Raw genomic sequence first — 22,569 nt, 5'->3', positions numbered from 1 at the left:
TGGGTTGTGGGGGCGAAACCCAGCAAACACGGGGAGAATGTGTAAACTCTACACGGACTGTGACCCGGGATCAAACCTGGGACCTCGGTGCCGCGAGGCAGCAATGCTAACCACTGCGCCACCATGCTGCCCTACCGGTGTTAAATTATAATGGTTCTACACACTCACTCTTCAGAGGAAGTCTTGTCTATCTTTGGTCACTGTATTTTTAGTTGCTGCCTCCTCCTTGCTGTCGCGGGTGAATTAGGCCGAGAGGAGGAACTAAAATTGGAAACCTGAATGTGCCCACCTTTCCTAAATTCTGTACTGCTTTAAAAATAGTGTCTGACTGGACCAACCATCCATGGAATTTCTCTTCCGTATTCTGCCAGTAAATGACCCTGTGCTATAAAAGGACTATTTCAGTACAGGTGCTAAAGTATGTGGATTTTTATTTGATCTTTCTGATCTGTATTTGAATTTGAAATGAAAATTCAGTGTCCTTGCCTACTTGTGATTACAAAATAGAATTATTAGTGTAGCACAACTTGTGCTACATAAATGTTGGTTACCCAGGCACCGGTGTTGCTTTCTTTTGTTGCGTCTCTTGGAAAATTGAGAAAGTAGAGCTTTTACCTACATGGAATGAAGATTTAATTTTTACTCACTGCTTAGATATCATTTAAAAAATTGATTTCAGCTTGTTTTGTATCGACCTGAACAATCAGAGCTGAAGAGAATACTAATTTTCCTTGTGTTACTTTCAGGATGGAGGTTGGGAGATAAATTGGCCAACTGGCTCTGGTCAAGATTTGATTATTATTAATTAGTTAGGGTGAGGAAGCTTTGTCTGAGAGGCCAATTACATTTGCATGAAGACACCATTCATGGTCACTGAATATCTTGTGAATGGTGGACAACTGCTGATTAGCTGATTGATTGTATACCTTGGTTGCTTCCTGCTGTCTTTGAACTAGATTATTGGACAGCTTTTTATTTGGATGAGGGTGGCATAGTGGTGCAGTGGTTAGCACTGCGGCCTCACTGTGCCAGGGAACCCAGGTTCGATCCAAGCCCTAGGTCACTGTCTGTGTGGAGTTTGCACATTCTCCCCGTGTCTGCGTGGATCTCATCCCCACAACCCAAAGATGTGCAGACTAGGTGGATGGGCCATGCTAAATTGCCCCTTAATTGGAAAAAGATAATTGGGTACTCTAAATTTATTTAAAAAAAAGAAAAGATTAACAAGTAAAGTTAAAGAAAACCCAAAGATGTTTTACCAATACATTAATAGTAAAAGGTTAGTTAAGGAAAAAATGGGACCAATCGGAGATGGAGAAGGGAAGTTGTGTGCAGATGTATAGGCTGTGGGAAGGGTTTTAAATTAATATTTTGTCTCTGTTTACAAAGGAAATGGATGATGCCGATAAAGTAGTCCAGAGATATTGGATGGGATAATCATAAAGAAAGAGGAAGTATTTGGAAGGGGTGAAATTCTTAAGTTGATAAGTCACCAGGGCCAGATGAATTGTTTCCAAGGCAACTGAAGGAGATCAGGGAGGAGATAGCAGATGCTTTGAGGATGATTTTCCAATCCTCACTAGAAGCAGGGGAGATACCGGAGGACTGGAGAAATGCAAACATGGTTTCATTGTTTCAAAAGGGTCAAAGAAAAGCCAAACAATTATAGGCACGTTAGTCTTAAATTGGTGGTGGGAAAATTAGTAGAATCAATCCTGAGAAATACGATAACTGTCACATGGAAAGGTATGGACTAGTCCGGGATAGTCAGCATGGATTCGTTAAAGAAGGTCTTGCCTCACAAATTTGATTGAATTCTTTGAGGAAGTGACCAGAAGGGTTGATGAAGGTAGTCCAGTGACTGTTGTGTGTATGGATTTTGGTAAGTGAAAGCCCATGGGATACATGGCAATGTGGCAAACTGGATAACATGTTGGCTTAGTAAAATGAAATAAAAGGTAATGGTTGATGGCTGCCCTTGCAATTAGAAAGTTGTTTCAAGTGGTGTTCCACAGGGCTTGGTGTTGGGACCCTTACTCTTTGTGTTATATATTAATGATTTGGACGTGCACATGGGAAGCACGATTGGAAAATTTGCACGACAGAAAGATTGGTGGACAGTGTAGAGGATAGCTATAATCTCCAAAATGATATATGGGTTGGTGGAGTGGGCGGTAAAGTGGCAGTTGGATTTTAACACCGAAGTTTGAGGTCATGCATTTGGGGAGGTCAAAGGTAGAGAGTACACAATAAATGGGAATATACTATGAGGGGTGGATGAAATAAGAGATCTTAGTGTACAAGTGCACAAGTCCCTAAAGGCAGAAGTTCAAGTAGACAAGGTTGTAAAGAAAGCATATGGAATGCTCTCCTTCATTGGAAGTGGTATAGAATATAAAAGTAAGGATAGAATGTTGAAATTGTATAAAATATTGGTGAGACCACAACTGGAGTATTGTGTGCAGTTCTGGTCATCACATTACAGGAAGGATGGAATTTCTCTGGAGAGAGTGCAGAGAAGGTTTATGAGAGTGTTTCCATGGCTAGAAGAGTGTAGCTACGAGGAGAGAATAGATAGCTTGGGGTTATTTTCCTTGGAACAAAGAAGGCTCAGGGTGACTTAATTGAGGTATTCAAATTGAGGGGAAGCCATAGAGTGGACAGTATAAAATAGTTTTCCTTTGTGGAGAATTCTAAAACCAGGGGACATAGATTCAAGATAAGAGGCTGAAGGTGTAGAGGGGACATGAGGAAGAACCTTTTTACGCAGAGGGTGTGGGAGTCTGCAACTTGTATCTTAATCTGCAACTTAAGTGCTGTAAAATACAGGGCTATGGAACGGGTGCTGGAAGGTGGGATTAGAAAGGGCAGCTGGGTGTCCGCGGGCTGGCATGGACAAGATGGGCTGATTGACCTCCTTCTGTGATGTAACTTCTATGATTCTATTCTATGAATGCCTTTTGCATCAATGAGCTTTACCATCAACAATGCAAATTCAACCCTGATGAATCTTGGAAAGTGGAATAGGATTTCCAAGAAGTCACAAACTATTAACCTTTTCAACAATCGAATACACTAGATCCCTGGCTTTGATCATCTACCAAACTCATGGACATCAATATAAATGATGATAGATGCAGATACTTGATGTACAAAAGAAAAACTTGTGTGGCCCCTGAAGCCAATTATCTGCCTTAATTACTGGATTATAATTTATAGTTGCTGCTCTACATCAATATTAACCTTACCAAATAGAGATTTGCATAGTGTAGACTGACTGTCAGTCACCAGCAAATCCGTTCATTCTCCATAGCAACACCCGTACCAATCAGAGTTCACTTGCCAACCAATCGGCACTTTCTCTTCTCCTGTACTATGGAGTTGCTATTTCCCCTAACATTGCTTTTCTGAAGAAGAGTTGCAAAGGCTTGAACTGTTAACTCTGTTTCTCTCTCCACAAATACTGCCAGACCTGAGTTTTTCCAGCATTTTCTGTTTTTATTTGGTACCCTTTGGATTCTCCTGATGAGTGTAAGGTGAAAAGCTTTGACAAAATGTCTTTCTTTCAGCAATACTCCAGTTCTGTATGACCAAACAACCTCTATTTTGTTCATGTCTTCTGCAAAGTTGCAAATGGTCAACCTGTTATGCACAACGGCAGAACTGTACTTGAAGCGTGGCCTTAAATGTAATGCGTCTTCAGGAGACCTAATTAAGTGATCTGAAGTGTACTGAGGTCAGTTTAAATGTTTTGAGGAATCTGATGGGTAATTAAAATCTCCTAATTTTCAGAATGAAACATTTTCTACAAATCATATGTTACCATTAGTGTTTGATCCACAGGCAATTGGTATTTTGAATCCTTTCCTTCATTGTGACAGTGTATTGATTCAGTTAGTCAGCATTCCTTTGTTTTAACAGAAAACATATGGAGACATTACTGAAAGGCTAGAGTTGAAACAGCGTCTACATTGTAAAAACTTCACTTGGTACTTGAAGAATGTTTATCCTGAGGTGTTTATGCCTGATTTATCTCCTGCCCGTTATGGTGCGGTAAGTACTTTTTTTATATTGCACATTTGGCATGAATTATTTAGCTATTTAAAAATAATTATTGTCGTGTTTTATGAATACAGGAATTCTGTTTTGGCATTTAACATATCAGAACTTGTTTTTGTTGTAGCCTTGCTCTATTTAACGGTCTATTAGCATTTCGATATTTATAATGCTACGCTTGAGCTGCTGGTTTGTAAATCTGAGATTTTTACATATCAATAATGTACTTTGGTTATTTTATAGCTGCAGCGTTTTCAATTAAAAAATCTTGAACTAAAAAATGAAATAAAATTAAATCACGCTAAGATAATAGTACTGGCCCTTTTAAACTCTTTCGCCAACTAAAAGGTAGAAGGTAGATTGCAAAAAAAAAAAAAGTTGATCAGGAAATAAGACTGCTTCTACGTTTCTAGTGATTTTTTTTTTCAACTCTTCAATTTCAGATTAAAAACCTAGGTTCAGAAACTTGTCTTGATGCTGGAGAAAATAATCAGGGTGCAAAACACTTAATAATGTATTCGTGCCATGGCCTTGGAGGAAACCAGGTAATGTCAAGTATTCAATTTAATAATTCCATGTTAGATCACTTTTGGGCAAACCAGGGCATTGCTGCTTCTTGAGAAAGGACCTTTTCCTATGAATAAATGCTTGCTGCAGGGTTCATTTTCATCTGTCAAGCACATCATTTGTGTTTATTGGCTGAAAAACTCGAATAATTCCATTCTAAGTATGCTTCACTAGTTGCTTTCATTTAAATCACCGATGATGATTACAGTTTTCTTATTTTTGTCATTTTTTAATACCTTCACTTGATTTTTCTTGTTTGTACACCGATAGAATTAACTATTGTATTTTTCATGACACTAACATTTCCATAAGAAGCTAAAATCTCCTCCAGAAATGTGGTGGAAGCCCTGTTTGTTTGAGAATGGAGTTTCTATCAGAATCCCCAGTGCAATTGTGGTGGAAAGTAAGATCAGCTCCAAGGAAATTCTTGACTTAGTCTCTTTGCAATGCAGGCAACAAGATAACCCAGAAAAGTACATGTATCAATTGGCAATGTTTTTCCAAGATGCAACCAACTCCAATTTGGGTGCTTTACAAGTGCTAAAGTAATATTGGCCTGGATTTTTGAGAGGCAATTAATGCTTAGTTAATAGAACACACATGAGCATTAAATGTTAAAATCGGGAAGCTGTATGAGTTCTGCTCCTCCAGAAGCTGCGATATAATAGCATCTATGCATTCAATTACATGGAAGGGAATAAAGTTGTGGTACTTTGACAATAGATACCCGCTAAACACTCCAGAAATGTTGGGCCTTGTCCATACTAGCATGAGTAAAGTTTTAATGGTATTGTAAGTCTTAATTGCTGCCAATCAACCTCCTATGGAACTGAAAATTAACTTTTATAATTTAAAAAATGAATAACTTTCTTTAACTTTTCCTTTTTTATGCCTCTTTCTCTTAAAATCTATCTTTTTTTACCCCTCTTACTTTTGCCTCCTGTATATGGATTGGTATTGAATTAACTATTCTAACTTAAACTTTCTGGTTGAGACTTTGTGTGCCTCATTAACAATTCTTCCTTCTGGTTAAGGAGATGTACAGTTGCTTGACTTGTGCACGCAAGCTCCAGATCCTCCCTCAAGAGGGTGCCTGGCTGAATCACCACCTGTTCCAGTGTAAAAGCCCATAACAAAACTTGCATTTATGTAGTACCTTTCATGACATCTAGTGCCCCAAATAGCATTACAGCCAATTGAACATTTAGGCACTGTTATAAAGCAGGACATTCAGCAAGTCAGCTTGACATGTCAAGCTCTCACAAACATCAGTGCAATAATGACCAGATTAACTTTTAGTGATGTTAATTGAGGGATAAGTATTGCCCAGGACTCCGGGCAGGCTCTATTGCTCCTCTTCAAAATAATACCATGGGATCTTTTACCTGAGAGGTAAGGCAAGGGCCTTGATTTTATGTCTCGCCCAAAAGGCGGTAAATCTGTTTGCAAGTGCAAGTGCGATGGATGGCTCGTGTCATTTGTTGGTGTTGACCATAAAATCCAAGCTGGTTTTCACAATACGACATTAAGCTAGGAATTACTTAGTTGTATTCCTGAAAAGCACACGTTTAAATGAAATCAAGTTAAACAAATCGGATTTTCCCATTGCAACCAAAGAAAATATTTTGTTAAGTCATGTAGGACCTTTCCCATCAGAAGAAAAATTAAATCATTATATTTTATACTGTACATTGCTAAATTACTGTAGAAACATAGAAAATAGGAGCAGGAGGAGGACATCCTGCTCATTATGATCATGGCTGATCAACTAACTCAGTGTGTGTTCCCCGGCATATCATTTGATTTCCTTGGACTTGGCCGCAAGTGCTATATCTAATTACTTCTTGAAAACATACAATGTTTCCAGCTCAACGCTTTCTGTGGTAGTGAATTCCACAGGTTCATCACATTCTGGGTGAAGACGTTTCTCATCTCAGTCCTAAATGGTCTACCCTGTATCCTCAGACTAAGGCCGCTGGTTCGGTACACCTACCATTGCGAACATCCTTTTTGCATCTACCCTGTCTCGTCCTGGTGGAATTTTATATGACAAGCCTCTCAGTTTTCTGAGCTCCATCGAATACAAGCCTAACCGACTCAATCCTCCCTCACATATCAGTCCTGCCATCCCAGGAATCAGTTTGGTAAACGTTTGCTGCACTCCCTCTAGAGCAAGAACATCCTTCCTCAGATGAGATGACCAAAGCTGCATACACTACCCAGGTGTGGCCTCACCAAGGCTCTGTATAATTGCAGCGAGACATTCCTGCTCCTGTACTCTAATCTTCTCGCTATACCCATTTGCCTTCTTTACCGCTGCTGCACTTGCATGCTTCCCTTCAACGACTAGTGTACAAGTGCACCCAGGTCTCGTTGCACATCTCTCTCCTAATTTATAGCCATTCAGATAACAATCTGCCTTCCCCTTTTTTGCTACCAAAGTGGATAACCTCGCATTTATCTAAATTGTACTGCATCTGCCATTCATTTGCCCACTCGCTCAACTTGTCCAAATTACACTGAAGGTCCTCCTCAGAGCTCACTCTCCCACCCAGCTTTGTGTCATTTGTAAATTTGTAGATATTACATTTCATTTCCTCATCTAAGTCATTAATATATGGAGTCCCAGCACCGATCCCTGCGGTACCCCACTAGTCACTGCCTGACATTTGAAAAAAGACACTTGTTTCTACTTTTTGTTTTCTGTCTGCCAACCAGTTTTCTGTCCATCTCAATACATAGTATTCATGAACAAAATCACAGAAGTGCAGAAGGAAGCCATTCGACCCATCGAGTCTGCACTGGCAGGTTGAAAGAGCATTCTACCTCATCCAATTCCCCTGATTTGTCCCTGTGACCTTACACACTATTTTCAGGTAGCAAACCTGAAATTGCCTTTGAATACCTCGATCAAACATGCCTCCACAACACTTTCAGGATGTTCATTGCAGCTTCCAGTCATCCTCTGGATGAAAAATCTTTTTCTCGCATCACTTCTAACTATTTTGGCCATTAGGTTGAACCTGTGCCATCTAGTTAGTGCACTCTTCAGAAGGAACAGTTTGTCACTATTTTCCCTCAGGATCTTGAAAACCTCTCCAAGCCACCTTTTCTCCAGGGAAGACAGACCCAATCTATCCTCATAGAATCATAGAATTTACAGTGCAGAAGGAGGCCATTCAGCCCATCGAGTCTGCACCGGCTCTTGGAAAGAGCACCCTACCTCAGCACACACCTCCACCCTATCCCCATAACCCAGCAACCCCATCCAACTTATGGGCAATTTAGCATGGCTGATCCACCTAACGTGCACATCTTTGGACTGTGGAAGGAAACTGGAGCACCCGGAGGAAACCCACGCAGACACGGAGAGAACGTACAGACTCCGCACAGACAGTGACCCAAGCGGGAATCGAACCTGAGACCCTGGCGCTGTGAAGCCATAGTGCTAACCACTATGCTACCGTGCTGCCCTCATAGCTCCAGTTGTTTATCCCTGGAATCATTCTTGTGAATCTCCTCTGTACTCTCTCCAGCGTCTTTACATTCTTCCTCAAGAATGGTGCCCAGAGCTGGACACTACTTACAGATTAGGCCTAAATGGTGTCTTATACAAGTTCCTCCCTCCTTACTCTTGTACTCAGTGCCCCATTAATAAAAACCGAGGATACCATATGCTTTATTGACTGCTCTCTCAACATGCTCTGCCACCTTCAAAGACTTGTGCACATACACACCAAGGTCCCTTTGTTCCTGCATCGTGAGGGTTTCTCCCTTTGTTTTATACTCTCCACATTTGTCCTTCCAAAATTAACTACCTCGCACTTCTCCATATTGATCTTTGAAAGAAATAACATTTATTTTATTTTAAATGTTAAAATATTAAAGAAATAAATTATTTCTACTTGCCTCCAGCTCACCATCTCTCCCACTTGCTGCCTCTTCTGTTCTTTGTTTCTCCCGCTCCCACGACCCTCCAGCTCACCACCAGTCCTGCTGCCAAGGGCTATATAATCTACTTTTTATATTATCTTTGTTCTTTGTTATATTTGTGCAATCTTTAAATAATTGAAAATGTCATCATTTGATTAGAACTATATTAACTATTATATTTATAATAATATGAATAGAGCACAAAAGATGCTATTTGACTCATTGAATGCACATCCAAGTTTCCAATGAATGTCACTCCCTTGCTTGTTCTCCATTGTACTGTTCTTTTTCTCCCTTCAAGTAGTTACTATTAAATGTTACTATTCAGACTACTTCCATCATCGTTAAGAGGCAGATCATTATAGATAACATCAACTCCATGCAAAAAAAAAAAGTTTACCCTGCTTTATCTTTTGCTGTTGTAATGATATGTATAATCTAAGGAGAGTAAAAGGTTAACAAGATGATGTTCATGTATATCAACACTAGATGGCATCACTGAGTAGTGTTATAAAAGGTTGCGTCTCTAAGTATTCTGGGAGAAGCTGATGGAGAAGTATAGTGTGAGGTTGAGTTAGTGTTGGTTGTATTAGAGAGAGATTCATTCCTGTAACATAGATTCAATGCTATTATTTTGTTAGCTGTTACTCAGTAGAGTGTGCAAACCATTTCAAGTAGTGTAAAATAAACTAGCTTTGGTTTAAATATATAGTTCAATGTTCTTTGTAAAAACTATGACTTTGGCTATCTTGGAGAACAATACAAAGAACATTACATGATACCAGTAGTGGAAATTTCTTACATGGTACCAGGTAAATACTGAAGTAATTTAGCTAAAGTTAAATAGAAACTAAGAAAAAAGAAAATCATTACAATGGTTACCTTGCATCTGTGTCCTCTGATTCATACACTTCCTTTTTTTATTCATTCATGGGACGTGGGCATCGCAGGCTGCACCAACATTTATTGCCCATCCCTAATTGCCCTTGAGGGGGCAGTTAAGAGTCAACCACACTTCTGTGGGTCTGGAGTCGCATGTAGGCCAGACCAGGTGTGGATGGCAGATTTCCTTCCCTAAAGGGCATTAGTGAACCAGATGGGATTTCATGGCAATCGACAATGGTTTTATGGTCATCATTAGACTTCAAAAAAAAAAATTTTTTATTAGGGTTTTCACAAAATATCAACAAAATGAAAAAGAAACCCAGTAAAATTAAATACAGAACAAATTAAAACAACCCCCGTACCCCCCTCCCCCTATACATAAATAATAAATTAACACCCCGAGTTAACACAAAGCAAACATAGCAAATATATACACCCCCTCAGATCCCCCAGGGTAAATAAACAAAAATAAAATAGACCCCCCCCCCCTTCCGGGTAGCTGCTCCTGCTGACCATTGTCTACCGTTCTGCCAGGAAGTCCAAGAATGTTTGCCACCGCCTAAAGAACCCTTGTACCGATCCCCTTAAGGCGAATTTCACCCTCTCCAATTTAATAAACCCCACCATATCGTTGATCCAGGATTCCACGCTTGGGGGCCTCGCATCCCTCCACTGAAGAAGAATTCTTTGCCGGGCTACCAGGGACGCAAAGGCCAGAATACCAGCCTCTTTCGCCTCCTGCACTCCCGGCTCCCCTGCAACCCCAAATATTGCGAGCCCCCAGCCCGGCCTGACCCTGGATCCTACCACCCCCGACACCGTCCTCGCCACGCCCTTCCAAAATTCCTCCAGCGCTGGGCATGCCCAGAACATATGGGTGTGAATTGCTGGGCTCCCTGTGCACCTAACGCACCTGTCCTCTTCCCCCAAAGAACCGGCTCATCCTTGGCCCGGTCATGTGTGCCCTGTGCAGCACCTTAAACTGTATGAGGCTGAGCTTCGCGCACTAAGAGGAAGAGTTCACCCTCCCTAGGGCATCTGCCCACGTCCCCTCTTTGATTTCCTCTCCCAACTCCTCCTCCAACTTACCTTTCAACTCCACCACCGAGGCCTCCTCCTCCTGCATCACCTGGTAAGTTTCCGAGATCTTCCCCACTCCAACCCACGCCCCCGAGAGCACCCTGTCCTGTACTGTGCGTGGCAACAGCCACGGGAATTCCACCACTTGCCACCTGGCAAACGCCTTTACCTGTAAATATCTGAAGGTGTTCCCCTGGGGGAGCCCATACTTCTCCTTCAGTTCACCGAGGCTCGCGAACCTCCCGTCCACAAACAGGTCCCCCAACCTTCTTATCCCTGCCCTGTGCCACCCCGAAAACCCTCCATCTATTCTCCCTGGGACAAACCGGTGGTTCCCCTGTATTGGGGTCCACACCGAGACCCCAACTTCCCCCCTGTGCCGTCTCCACTGTCCCCAGATTTTGAGGATAGTCGCCACTACCGGGCTTGTGGTATACCTCATTGGAGGGAGCGGCAGCGGCGCCGTTGTCAGCGCCTCCAGACTCGTACCCTCAAAAGACGCCGTCTCCAGCCTCTTCCATGCAGCCCCCTCCCCCTCCATCACCCACTTGCGCACCATCGCTGCATTGGCAGCCCAGTAGTACCCACAGAGGTTGGGCAGTGCCACCCCCTCCCCCATCCCTACACTGTTCCTTTAATCCTTTGGGCTTTAATTTTACCAAAATGTCTATTATGTCTGGACTGGATGACTTTTCTACTTTGAGCAGTGCCAGCATTTAAGTGCCTCCTTTTTATTTTTATCCTGACCAATATTGTTACTGCTTCTGCCTTTACTCCTTTCTTGGCAGCACCCACTGTCCTAATAAAAACTGATGCATAGAGCTTACTTAGTACATCAACCATGCCCTTTACTGACGCAACAATATCTTTTTGGCCCCGATAAGATAACTGTGTTTCGTAAAATAAGTGAGGACCGATATTACGCCTCTCTTCTTACTTTTACATAATCTTGATGAAAGTAGTGTTAATTAATCCAGACAATGCCAAGCTGAGCATGATGTTCAGAGAAGAGAGAGACGATCTGTGAAGGGGAAATTGTGTGTTGACAAATCTGTTGATGTTTTTGAGGCTGTGACTCCTAGGATGTATATGAAGGAACCGATGGAGGGAGTTTCAAAAAGCGTTTGATAAGGTGCCACACTGGTCATTGCGCAAAATTAGGATTTAAGCGATTGGGGATAATATATCAGCATGGATTTAGGATTGGTTGATGGATGGAAAACAGGGTAGGTAGGAAAAGAAAAAGCAGAATAGTTTCTGAAAAGTCAAAGATTGGAAAATGTTTGCATTGATAGGGACCTGCATGTCCTTGCACAGGAATCACAAAGTTAACATGCAGGTAAGGGAATGGAGTGCAAGAGTAAGAAGTCTTAATGATCTTCAGGAAAGATGGGGAAGGAAAGAAACCAGGAGAGGTAACAGTATTGATTAAACAGAAAATTACCGTGCTGGAGAGAGAGAGAGAATGTCCTTGGAGGGCAATGAACAGAATCTATTTAAGTATTGCTGGAAAAAAAAAGAGGCTTTTCTGTCAAAGTTTTTCATCTTGCACTCATCGGGACAATTCGCAAGAATACAAATGTCATGGGAAACAACAAATTTATAGTGTATGAAAAGAGTGCAGATTGGTTGGCAATTGGACTCTGGAATTGTCAGTCACCATCCACTGGTGCATTTTCCATGGCAACACACCAATCAAAGTCCACTTACCAACCTATCAGCACACTCTCCCCTTACATTATAAATTTGTTGTTTCCCTGGCATTGGTATTCTGTGAGCTATCCTGATGAGTGCAAGATGAAAAGTTTTGACAAAAGGTTTTTTCCAGCATACTCCAGTTCTGTAGAAATTATTTGGTTAGAGCCAAGAAGCATTGGAGGTATCATTGCACTATGCGGTGAATTCTAGAGGCCACCAACTAATCGGAAGGAAATGGAGGTACAAATTTACAAGCAAATTACAAAATGGTACAATTATTAGAGTTGTTACAATGAGGGAACTTTAATTGTCCTACTATGGGTTGCGATAATATTGTAATGGGCAGAGAGGGCATCTAGAATGTTTTCAGGAGAACTTTCTATATCTACAGGTTTCTAGTTCAACAAGAAAGGTGGCATTGCTGGATCTGGTTCTGGGGAATGAGGTAGGTCAAGCAAATAGAGTGTCAGTGGAGTGGGGGGATGGGACATTTTAGAGGACAATGGTCAGAGCAAACCTAAGTCTTAGAACTCTATGGAGAAGGGCAAGAGGCAATCTAGAGGAATCACAATTAATTAAATTTCAATGGGATGAGAATGGATCCGGCCCAGACAAATTGGAATCAAAAAGTGGCAGGTAAGATTATAACAGAGCAACACTAACAGAACTGCCTTTAAAGAGGAAGTAGTTGAGGTACTGTCATGGTACATGTCAGGAGGAGCAAATATAATCCCTGGATAATGAAAGAGATAGAGAATAAAATGAAAAGGATAAAGGGAGCATATGACAGATGTCAAGTGAGTAATACAATTGAGATTCGGGCTCAATTTAGAAGGTTTGGATGGGAAGTGAAACAAAATGAGAAGCAAAGAGAGAGTACGAGAAGAGACTGGCAGCTAAACTAAAAGGGAATCCAGAAATCGTCTACAGGCATTTCTAAAGTAAAAGGGTGATAACAGGGGCTGATTAGGGACCTAAAATGTGATGTGCGCATAGAGCTAAGGGGTACTAAATTAATATTTTACATCTGTATTTATCAAGGAAAAACATGTTGCCAAAGTCTTGGTGAAAGAGTAGATAGTTGAGACACCTGATTGAACTAGAAATTGCTGAAGAGGATGTATTATATAGACTGGCTGTACAAACTTTGGTGAGTCACCAGGACCAAATGACAAACATTCAAAGATATATATCCAAGTGAGGGCAATTATGGAGGCATTGGCCATAACTTCCAATCCTGCTTAGATCTAGGGATGGTGCAAGAAGGCCAGAGAATTGTTCATGCTACACCTTTGTTCAAAAAAGAGTGCAAGGATAAGCCCAGCATCCTCAGGCCATTTGGTTTAACCTGAGTGGCAGAGAAGCGTTTAAAAACTATAATTCAGGGGAAAATGAACAGTCCTTTGGCAAATGCAGATTAATTCGAAGAAATACAAATTGTACTTAACTCGCTTGCTTGAGCGTTTTGTGATAACAACAGGTAAATGGAGGTACTGTGGTTGAGGAGGTGTACGCGGGCTTCAAAAGATTTTTGATGAAGTGTTACACAACAGACGTATGAGCAAAGTTAGAGCTAATGGAATAAAACAATAGGTGGCAGCATGGATATAGTGAAGTTTTCCAGGGAGTCAGTGTCCGGGCCCCTGCTTTTCTTGATTTATAGTAATGACCTATACTTTGGCGTACAGTGCACAATTTCAAAATTTGCAGATGCCATAAAATCTGTGGATTGTGAGGATAGTGTTAAACATCAAAGCGGCATATACAGGGAATGGATGGACAAGTAACGAGGGGATTCATTTTGGTAGGAAAAAAAGGGAGGCAATATAAAACAAAAGTGTAGAATTCTAAAGAATTCCCTGAAAGAGCAGGGAGACAAGGGAAGATATGTGCACAAATCAGTAAAGATGGTAGGATAGGTTGAGGGCTCAGTTAACAAAAGCATACAATTTCCTGGACTTTGTAAATAAGGACAAAGAGTAGAAAGGGAATGGACTTATGATAAACCTGTATAAAACACTGGTTTGGCCTCATAGTGCGTATTGTGTCTTGCTCTGGGCACCCCACTTTAGGAAGATTGTAAAGGCATTAAAGAGGGTGCAGATAAGGTACATGAGAATGGTTCCAGGAATAAGGAACTTCAATTACGTGGCTAGATTAAGTGGAGAAGCTAGGCGGTTCTCTTTGGAAAAGGAAAAGTTGAGTGGATATCTGATGGAAGTATTCAAAATCATTGGTGACCTGATTAGAGTAGATGAGATGAAACTGTTACCATTGCTGAAAGGATTCAGCATCAGAGTGTGCCGATTTTAAGGTGATTGACAAAAGAGCAATGGTAACATGAGGAATAGTTTTCTTTTGTATATATATATATATATATATATATATATATATACAGCGAGTGGTTATGATCTGGAATGTGCTGTCGCAATGAGTGGCTATGATCTGGAATGTGCTGCCGCAGTGAGTGGCTATGATCTGGAATGTGCTGCCGCAGTGAGTGGCTATGATCTGGAATGTGCTGCCGCAGTGAGTGGCTATGATCTGAAATGCACTCTCTCAGTGAGTGGCTATGATCTGGAATGCCCTGTCTCAGTGAGTGGCTATGATCTGGAATGTGCTGCCGCAGTGAGTGGCTATGATGTGGAATGTGCTGCCGCAGTGACTGGCTATGATCTGGAATGTGATGCTGCAGTGAGTGGCTATGATCTGGAATGTGATGCCGCAGTGTGTGGCTATGATCTGGAATGTGATGCCGCAGTGAGTCGCTATGATCTGGAATGTGATGCCGCAGTGAGTGGCTATGATCTGGAATTACTGCCGCAGTGAGTGGCTATGATCTGGAATGTGATACCGCAGTGAGTGGCTATGATCTGGAATGTGCTGCCGCAGTGAGTGGCTATGATCTGGAATGCCCTGTCTCAGTGAGTCGCTATGATCTGGAATGACCTGTCGCAGTGAGTGGCTATGATCTGGAATGTGCTGCCACAGTGAGTGGCTATGATCTGGAATTACTGCCGCAGTGAGTGGCTATGATCTGGAATGTGATACCGCAGTGAGTGGCTATGATCTGGAATGTGCTGCCGCAGTGAGTGGCTATGATCTGGAATGTGATGCCGCAGTGAGTGGCTATGATCTGGAATGCACAGTCTCAGTGAGTGGCTATGATCTGGAATGTGCTGCCGCAGTGAGTGGCTATGATCTGGAATGTGCTGCCGCAGTGAGTGGCTATAATCTGGAATTACTGCCGCAGTGAGTGGCTATGATCTGTAATGTACTGCCACAGTGAGTGGCTATGATCTGGAATGTGCTGCCGCGGTGAGTGGCTATGATCTGGAATGTGCTGCTACAGTGAGTGGCTATGATCCGGAATGTGCTGCCGCAATGAGTGGCTATGATCTGGAATGTGCTGCTACAGTGAGTGGCTATGATCTGGAATGCCCTGTCTCAGTGAGTGGCTATGATCTGGAATGTGCTGCCGCAGTGAGTGGCTATGATCTGGAATGTGCTGCCGCAGTGAGTGATCTGGAATGCCCTGTCTCATTGAGTGGCTATGATCTGGAATGTGCTGCGGCAGTGAATGGCTATGATCTGGAATGTGCTGCCGCAGTGAGTGGCTATGATCTGGAATGTGCTGCCACAGTAAGTGGCTATGATCTGGAATTACTGCCGCAGTGAGTGGCTATGATCTGGAACGTGATGCCGCAGTGAATGGCTATGATCTGGAATTACTGCCGCAGTGAGTGGCTATGATCTGGAATGTGCTGCCACAGTGAGTGGCTATGATCTGGAATTACTGCCGCAGTGAGTGGCCATTATCTGTAATGTGCTGCCACAGTGAGTGGCTATGATCTGGAATGTGCTGCCGCTATGAGTGGCTAGGATCTGGAATGAGCTGCCACAGTGAGTGGCTATGATCTGAAATGTGCTGCCACAGTGAGTGGCTATGATCTGGAATGTGCTGCCGCAATGAGTGGCTTGGATCTGGAATGAGCTGCTACAGTGAGTGGCTATGATCTGAAATACGCTGTCTCAGTGAGTGGCTATGATCTGGAATGCGCTGCCGTAGTGAGTGGCTATGATCTCTAAAGTGATTCCGCAGTGTGTGGCTAAGATCTGGAATGCACTGTTTTAGTAAGTGGCTATGATCTGGAATTACTGCCGCAGTGTGTGGCTATGATCTGGAATGTGCTGCCACAGTGAGTGGCTATGATCTGGAATGCACCGTCTCAGTGAATGGCTACGATCTGGAATGCCCTGTCTCCGTGAGTGGCTATGATCTGGAATGTGCTGCCACAGTGAGTGGCTATGATCTGGAATGCACCGTCTCAGTGAATGGCTACGATCTGGAATGCCCTGTCTCCGTGAGTGGCTATGATCTGGAATGTGCTGCCACAGTGAGTGGCTATGATCTGGAATGTGATGCCGCAGTGAGTGGCTATGATCTGGAATGTGCTGCCGCAGTGAGTGGCTATGATCTGGAATGTGCTGCCGCAGTGAGTGGCTATGATCTGGAATGCACAGTCTCAGTGAATGGCTATGATCTGGAATGCCCTGTCTCAGTGAGTGGCTATGATCTGGAATGACCTGTCTTAGTGAGTGGCTATGATCTGGAATGACCTGTCTCCGTGAGTGGCTATGATCTGGAATGTGCTGCCACAGTGAGTGGATATGATCTCGAATTACTGCCGCAGTGAGTGGCTATGATCTGGAATGTGATACCGCAGTGAGTGGCTGTGACCTGGAATGTGCTGCCGCAGTGAGTGGCTATGATCTGGAATGTGATGCCGCAGTGAGTGGCTATGATCTGGAATTACTGCCGCAGTGAGTGGCTATGATCTGGAATGTGCTGCCACAGTGAGTGGCTATGATCTGGAATGTGCTGCCACAGTGAGTGGCTATGATCTGGAATGAGCTGCTACAGTGAGTGGCTATGGTCTGAAATGCACTGTCTCAGTGAGTGGCTATGATCTGGAATGCGCTGCCGCAGTGAGTGGCTATGATCTCTAATGTGATGCTGCAGTGTGTGGCTATGATCTGGAATGCACTGTTTTAGTAAGTGGCTATGATCTGGAATGTGCTGCCGCAGTGAGTGGCTATGATCTGGAATGTGCTGCCGCAGTGAGTGGCTATGATCTGGAATGCCCTGTCTCAGTGAGTGGCTATGATCTGGAATGTGATGCCGCAGTGAGTGGCTATGATCTGGAATGTGATGCCGCAGTGAATGGCTATGATCTGGAATTACTGCTGCAGTGAGTGGCTATGATCTGCAATGCGCTGCCGCAGTGAGTGGCTATGATCTGTAATGTGCTGCCACAGTGAGTGGTTATGATCTGGAATGATTGCCGCAGTGAGTGGCTATGATCTGGAATGTGCTGCTGCAGTGAGTGGCTATGATCTGGAATGTGCTGCCAGAGTGAGAGGCTATGATCTGTAATTACTGCCGCAGTGTGTGGCTATGATCTGTAATTACTGCCGCAGTGTGTGGCTATGATCTGTAATTACTGCCGCAGTGTGTGGCTATGATCTGGAATGTGCTGCCACAGTGAGTGGCTATGATCTGGAATGTGATGCCGCAGTGAGTGGCTATGATCTGGAATGTGATGCCGCAGTGAGTGGCTATGATCTGGAATTACTGCTGCAGTGAGTGGCTATGATCTGGAATGTGCTGCTGCAGTGAGTGGCTATGATCTGGAATGTGCTGCCAGAGTGAGAGGCTATGATCTGTAATTACTGCCGCAGTGTGTGGCTATGATCTGTAATTACTGCCGCAGTGTGTGGCTATGATCTGTAATTACTGCCGCAGTGTGTGGCTATGATCTGGAATGTGCTGCCACAGTGAGTGGCTATGATCTGGAATGTGATGCCGCAGTGAGTGGCTATGATCTGGAATGTGATGCCGTAGTGAGTGGCTATGATCTCTAAAGTGATTCCGCAGTGTGTGGCTAACATCTGGAATGCACTGTTTTAGTAAGTGGCTATGATCTGGAATTATTGCCGCAGTGTGTGGCTATGATCTGGAATGTGCTGCCACAGTGAGTGGCTATGATCTGGAATGCACCGTCTCAGTGAATGGCTACGATCTGGAATGCCCTGTCTCCGTGAGTGGCTATGATCTGGAATGTGCTGCCACAGTGAGTGGCTATGATCTGGAATGTGATGCCGCAGTGAGTGGCTATGATCTGGAATGTGCTGCCGCAGTGAGTGGCTATGATCTGGAATGTGCTGCCGCAGTGAGTGGCTATGATCTGGAATGCACAGTCTCAGTGAATGGCTATGATCTGGAATGCCCTGTCTCAGTGAGTGGCTATGATCTGGAATGACCTGTCTTAGTGAGTGGCTATGATCTGGAATGACCTGTCTCCGTGAGTGGCTATGATCTGGAATGTGCTGCCACAGTGAGTGGATATGATCTCGAATTACTGCCGCAGTGAGTGGCTATGATCTGGAATGTGATACCGCAGTGAGTGGCTGTGACCTGGAATGTGCTGCCGCAGTGAGTGGCTATGATCTGGAATGTGATGCCGCAGTGAGTGGCTATGATCTGGAATTACTGCCGCAGTGAGTGGCTATGATCTGGAATGTGCTGCCACAGTGAGTGGCTATGATCTGGAATGTGCTGCCACAGTGAGTGGCTATGATCTGGAATGAGCTGCTACAGTGAGTGGCTATGGTCTGAAATGCACTGTCTCAGTGAGTGGCTATGATCTGGAATGCGCTGCCGCAGTGAGTGGCTATGATCTCTAATGTGATGCTGCAGTGTGTGGCTATGATCTGGAATGCACTGTTTTAGTAAGTGGCTATGATCTGGAATGTGCTGCCGCAGTGAGTGGCTATGATCTGGAATGTGCTGCCGCAGTGAGTGGCTATGATCTGGAATGCCCTGTCTCAGTGAGTGGCTATGATCTGGAATGTGATGCCGCAGTGAGTGGCTATGATCTGGAATGTGATGCCGCAGTGAATGGCTATGATCTGGAATTACTGCTGCAGTGAGTGGCTATGATCTGCAATGCGCTGCCGCAGTGAGTGGCTATGATCTGTAATGTGCTGCCACAGTGAGTGGTTATGATCTGGAATGATTGCCGCAGTGAGTGGCTATGATCTGGAATGTGCTGCTGCAGTGAGTGGCTATGATCTGGAATGTGCTGCCAGAGTGAGAGGCTATGATCTGTAATTACTGCCGCAGTGTGTGGCTATGATCTGTAATTACTGCCGCAGTGTGTGGCTATGATCTGTAATTACTGCCGCAGTGTGTGGCTATGATCTGGAATGTGCTGCCACAGTGAGTGGCTATGATCTGGAATGTGATGCCGCAGTGAGTGGCTATGATCTGGAATGTGATGCCGCAGTGAGTGGCTATGATCTGGAATTACTGCTGCAGTGAGTGGCTATGATCTGGAATGTGCTGCCACAGTGAGTGGCTAGGATCTGGAATGCCCTGTCTCAGTGAGTGGCTATGATCTGGAATGTGCTGCCGCAGTGAGTGGCTATGATCTGGAATGTGCTGCCACAGTGAGTGGCTATGATCTGGAACGTGATGCCGCAGTGAATGGCTATGATCTGGAATTACTGCCGCAGTGAGCGACTATGATCTGGAATGTGATACCGCAGTGAGTGGCTATGATCTGGAATGTACTGCCGCAGTGAGTGGCTATGATCTGGAACGTGATGCCGCAGTGAATGGCTATGATCTGGAATTACTGCCGCAGTGAGTGGCTATGATCTGGAATGTGCTGCCACAGTGAGTGGCTATGATCTGGAATTACTGCCGCAGTGAGTGGCCATGATCTGTAATGTGCTGCCACAGTGAGTGGCTATGATCTGGAATGTGCTGCCGCAATGAGTGGCTAGGATCTGGAGTGAGCTGCCACAGTGAGTGGCTCTGATCTGAAATGTGCTGCCACAGTGAGTGGCTATGATCTGGAATGTGCTGCCGCAATGAGTGGCTAGGATCTGGAATGAGCTGCTACAGTGAGTGGCTATGATCTGAAATACGCTGTCTCAGTGAGTGGCGATGATCTGGAATGCGCTGCCGTAGTGAGTGGCTATGATCTCTAATGTGATTCCGCAGTGTGTGGCTAAGATCTGGAATGCACTGTTTTAGTAAGTGGCTATGATCTGGAATTACTGCCGCAGTGTGTGGCTATGATCTGGAATGTGCTGCCACAGTGAGTGGCTATGATCTGGAATGCACCGTCTCAGTGAATGGCTATGATCTGGAATGCCCTGTCTCCGTGAGTGGCTATGATCTGGAATGTGCTGCCACAGTGAGTGGCTATGATCTGGAATGTGATGCCGCAGTGAGTGGCTATGATCTGGAATGTGATGCCGCAGTGAGTGGCTGTGATCTGGAATGCCCTGTCTCAGTGAGTGGCTATGATCTGGAATGACCTGTCTTCGTGAGTGGCTTTGATCTGGAATGACCTGTCTCCGTGAGTGGCTATGATCTGGAATGTGCTGCCACAGTGAGTGGCTATGATCTCGAATTACTGCCGCAGTGAGTGGCTATGATCTGGAATGTGATACCGCAGTGAGTGGCTATGACCTGGAATGTGCTGCCGCAGTGAGTGGCTATGATCTGGAATGTGATGCCGCAGTGAGTGGCTATGATCTGGAATTACTGCCGCAGTGAGTGGCTATGATCTGGAATGTGCTGCCACTGTGAGTGGCTATGATCTGGAATGTGCTGCCACAGTGAGTGGCTATGATCTGGAATGAGCTGCTACAGTGAGTGGCTATGGTCTGAAATGCACTGTCTCAGTGAGTGGCTATGATCTGGAATGCGCTGCCGCAGTGAGTGGCTATGATCTCTAATGTGATGCTGCAGTGTGTGGCTATGATCTGGAATGCACTGTTTTAGTAAGTGGCTATGATCTGGAATGTGCTGCCGCAGTGAGTGGCTATGATCTGGAATGTGCTGCCGCAGTGAGTGGCTATGATCTGGAATGCCCTGTCTCAGTGAGTGGCTATGATCTGGAATGTGCTGTCGCAGTGAGTGGCTATGATCTGGAATGTGATGCTGCAGTGAGTGGCTATGATCTGGAATGCCCTGTCTCAGTGAGTGGCTATGATCTGGAATGTGCTGTCGCAGTGAGTGGCTATGATCTGGAATGTGATGCTGCAGTGAGTGGCTATGATCTGGAATGTGATGCTGCAGTGAGTGGCTATGATCTGGAATGTGCTGCCGCAGTGAGTGGCTATGATCTGCAATGTGCTGTCGCAGTGAGTGGCTATGATCTGGAATGTGCTGCCGCAGTGAGTGGCTATGATCTGGAATGCCCTGTCTCAGTGAGTGGCTATGATCTGGAATGTGCTGTCGCAGTGAGTGGCTGTGATCTGGAATGTGATGCTGCAGTGAGTGGCTATGATCTGGAATGTGATGCTGCAGTGAGTGGCTATGATCTGGAATGTGCTGCCGCAGTGAGTGGCTATGATCTGCAATGTGCTGTCGCAGTGAGTGGCTATGATCTGAAATGTGATGCTGCAGTGAGTGGCTATGATCTGGAATGCCCTGTCTCAGTGAGTCGCTATGATCTGGAATGTGATGCCGCTATGAGTGGCTATGATCTGGAATGCCCTGTCTCAGTGAGTCGCTATGATCTGGAATGTGATACCGTAGTGAGTGGCTATGATCTGGAATGTGCTGCAGCAGTGAGTGGCTATGATCTGGAATGTGATGCCGCAGTGAGTGGCTATGATCTGGAATGTGATGCCGCAGTGAATGGCTATGATCTGGAATTACTGCTGCAGTGAGTGGCTATGATCTGTAATGTGCTGCCACAGTGAGTGGTTATGATCTGGAATGATTGCCGCAGTGAGTGGCTATGATCTGGAATGTGCTGCTGCAGTGAGTGGCTATGATCTGGAATGTGCTGCCAGAGTGAGTGGCTATGATCTGTAATTACTGCCAGAGTGAGTGGCTATGATCTGTAATTACTGCCGCAGTGTGTGGCTATGATCTGTAATTACTGCCGCAGTGTGTGGCTATGATCTGGAATGTGCTGCCGCAGCGTGTGGCTATGATCTGGAATGTGCTGCCGCAGTGAGTGGCTATGATCTGGAATGTGCTGCCAGAGTGAGTGGCTATGATCTGGAATTACTGCTGCAGTGAGTGGCTATGATCTGGAATGTGCTGCCACAGTGAGTGGCTATGATCTGGAATGCCCTGTCTCAGTGAGTGGCTATGATCTGGAATGTGCTGCCGTAGTGAGCGACTATGATCTGGAATGTGATACCGCAGTGAGTGGCTATGATCTGGAATGTGCTGCCGCAGTGAGTGGCTATGATCTGGAATGTGATGCCGCAGTGAGTGGCTATGATCTGGAATGAGCTGCTACAGTGAGTGGCTAT

At 44.4% G+C, this 22,569-nt stretch overlaps 1 protein-coding gene across 4 annotated transcripts in view; it reads left to right on the top strand.

Annotated features, from left to right (window-relative positions):
• galnt3 (UDP-N-acetyl-alpha-D-galactosamine:polypeptide N-acetylgalactosaminyltransferase 3 (GalNAc-T3)) overlaps positions 1-22,569 on the top strand; it is a 200,529-nt gene that overhangs the window by 143,343 nt on the left and 34,617 nt on the right. For all 4 annotated transcript variants that reach the window (XM_072473890.1, XM_072473896.1, XM_072473883.1 and 1 more), the window contains exons 8-9: positions 3,922-4,053; positions 4,500-4,601. In XM_072473890.1, the coding sequence (XP_072329991.1) occupies positions 3,922-4,053; positions 4,500-4,601 (234 nt within the window). The remainder of the gene's footprint in view (positions 1-3,921; positions 4,054-4,499; positions 4,602-22,569) is intronic.

Source organism: Scyliorhinus torazame, chromosome 2, assembly GCF_047496885.1.
Source record: "Scyliorhinus torazame isolate Kashiwa2021f chromosome 2, sScyTor2.1, whole genome shotgun sequence".
Lineage (NCBI taxonomy): Eukaryota > Metazoa > Chordata > Chondrichthyes > Carcharhiniformes > Scyliorhinidae > Scyliorhinus > Scyliorhinus torazame.
Note: the sequence above shows the minus strand (reverse complement) of the source record. Positions and strands in the feature narration are given on the sequence as shown.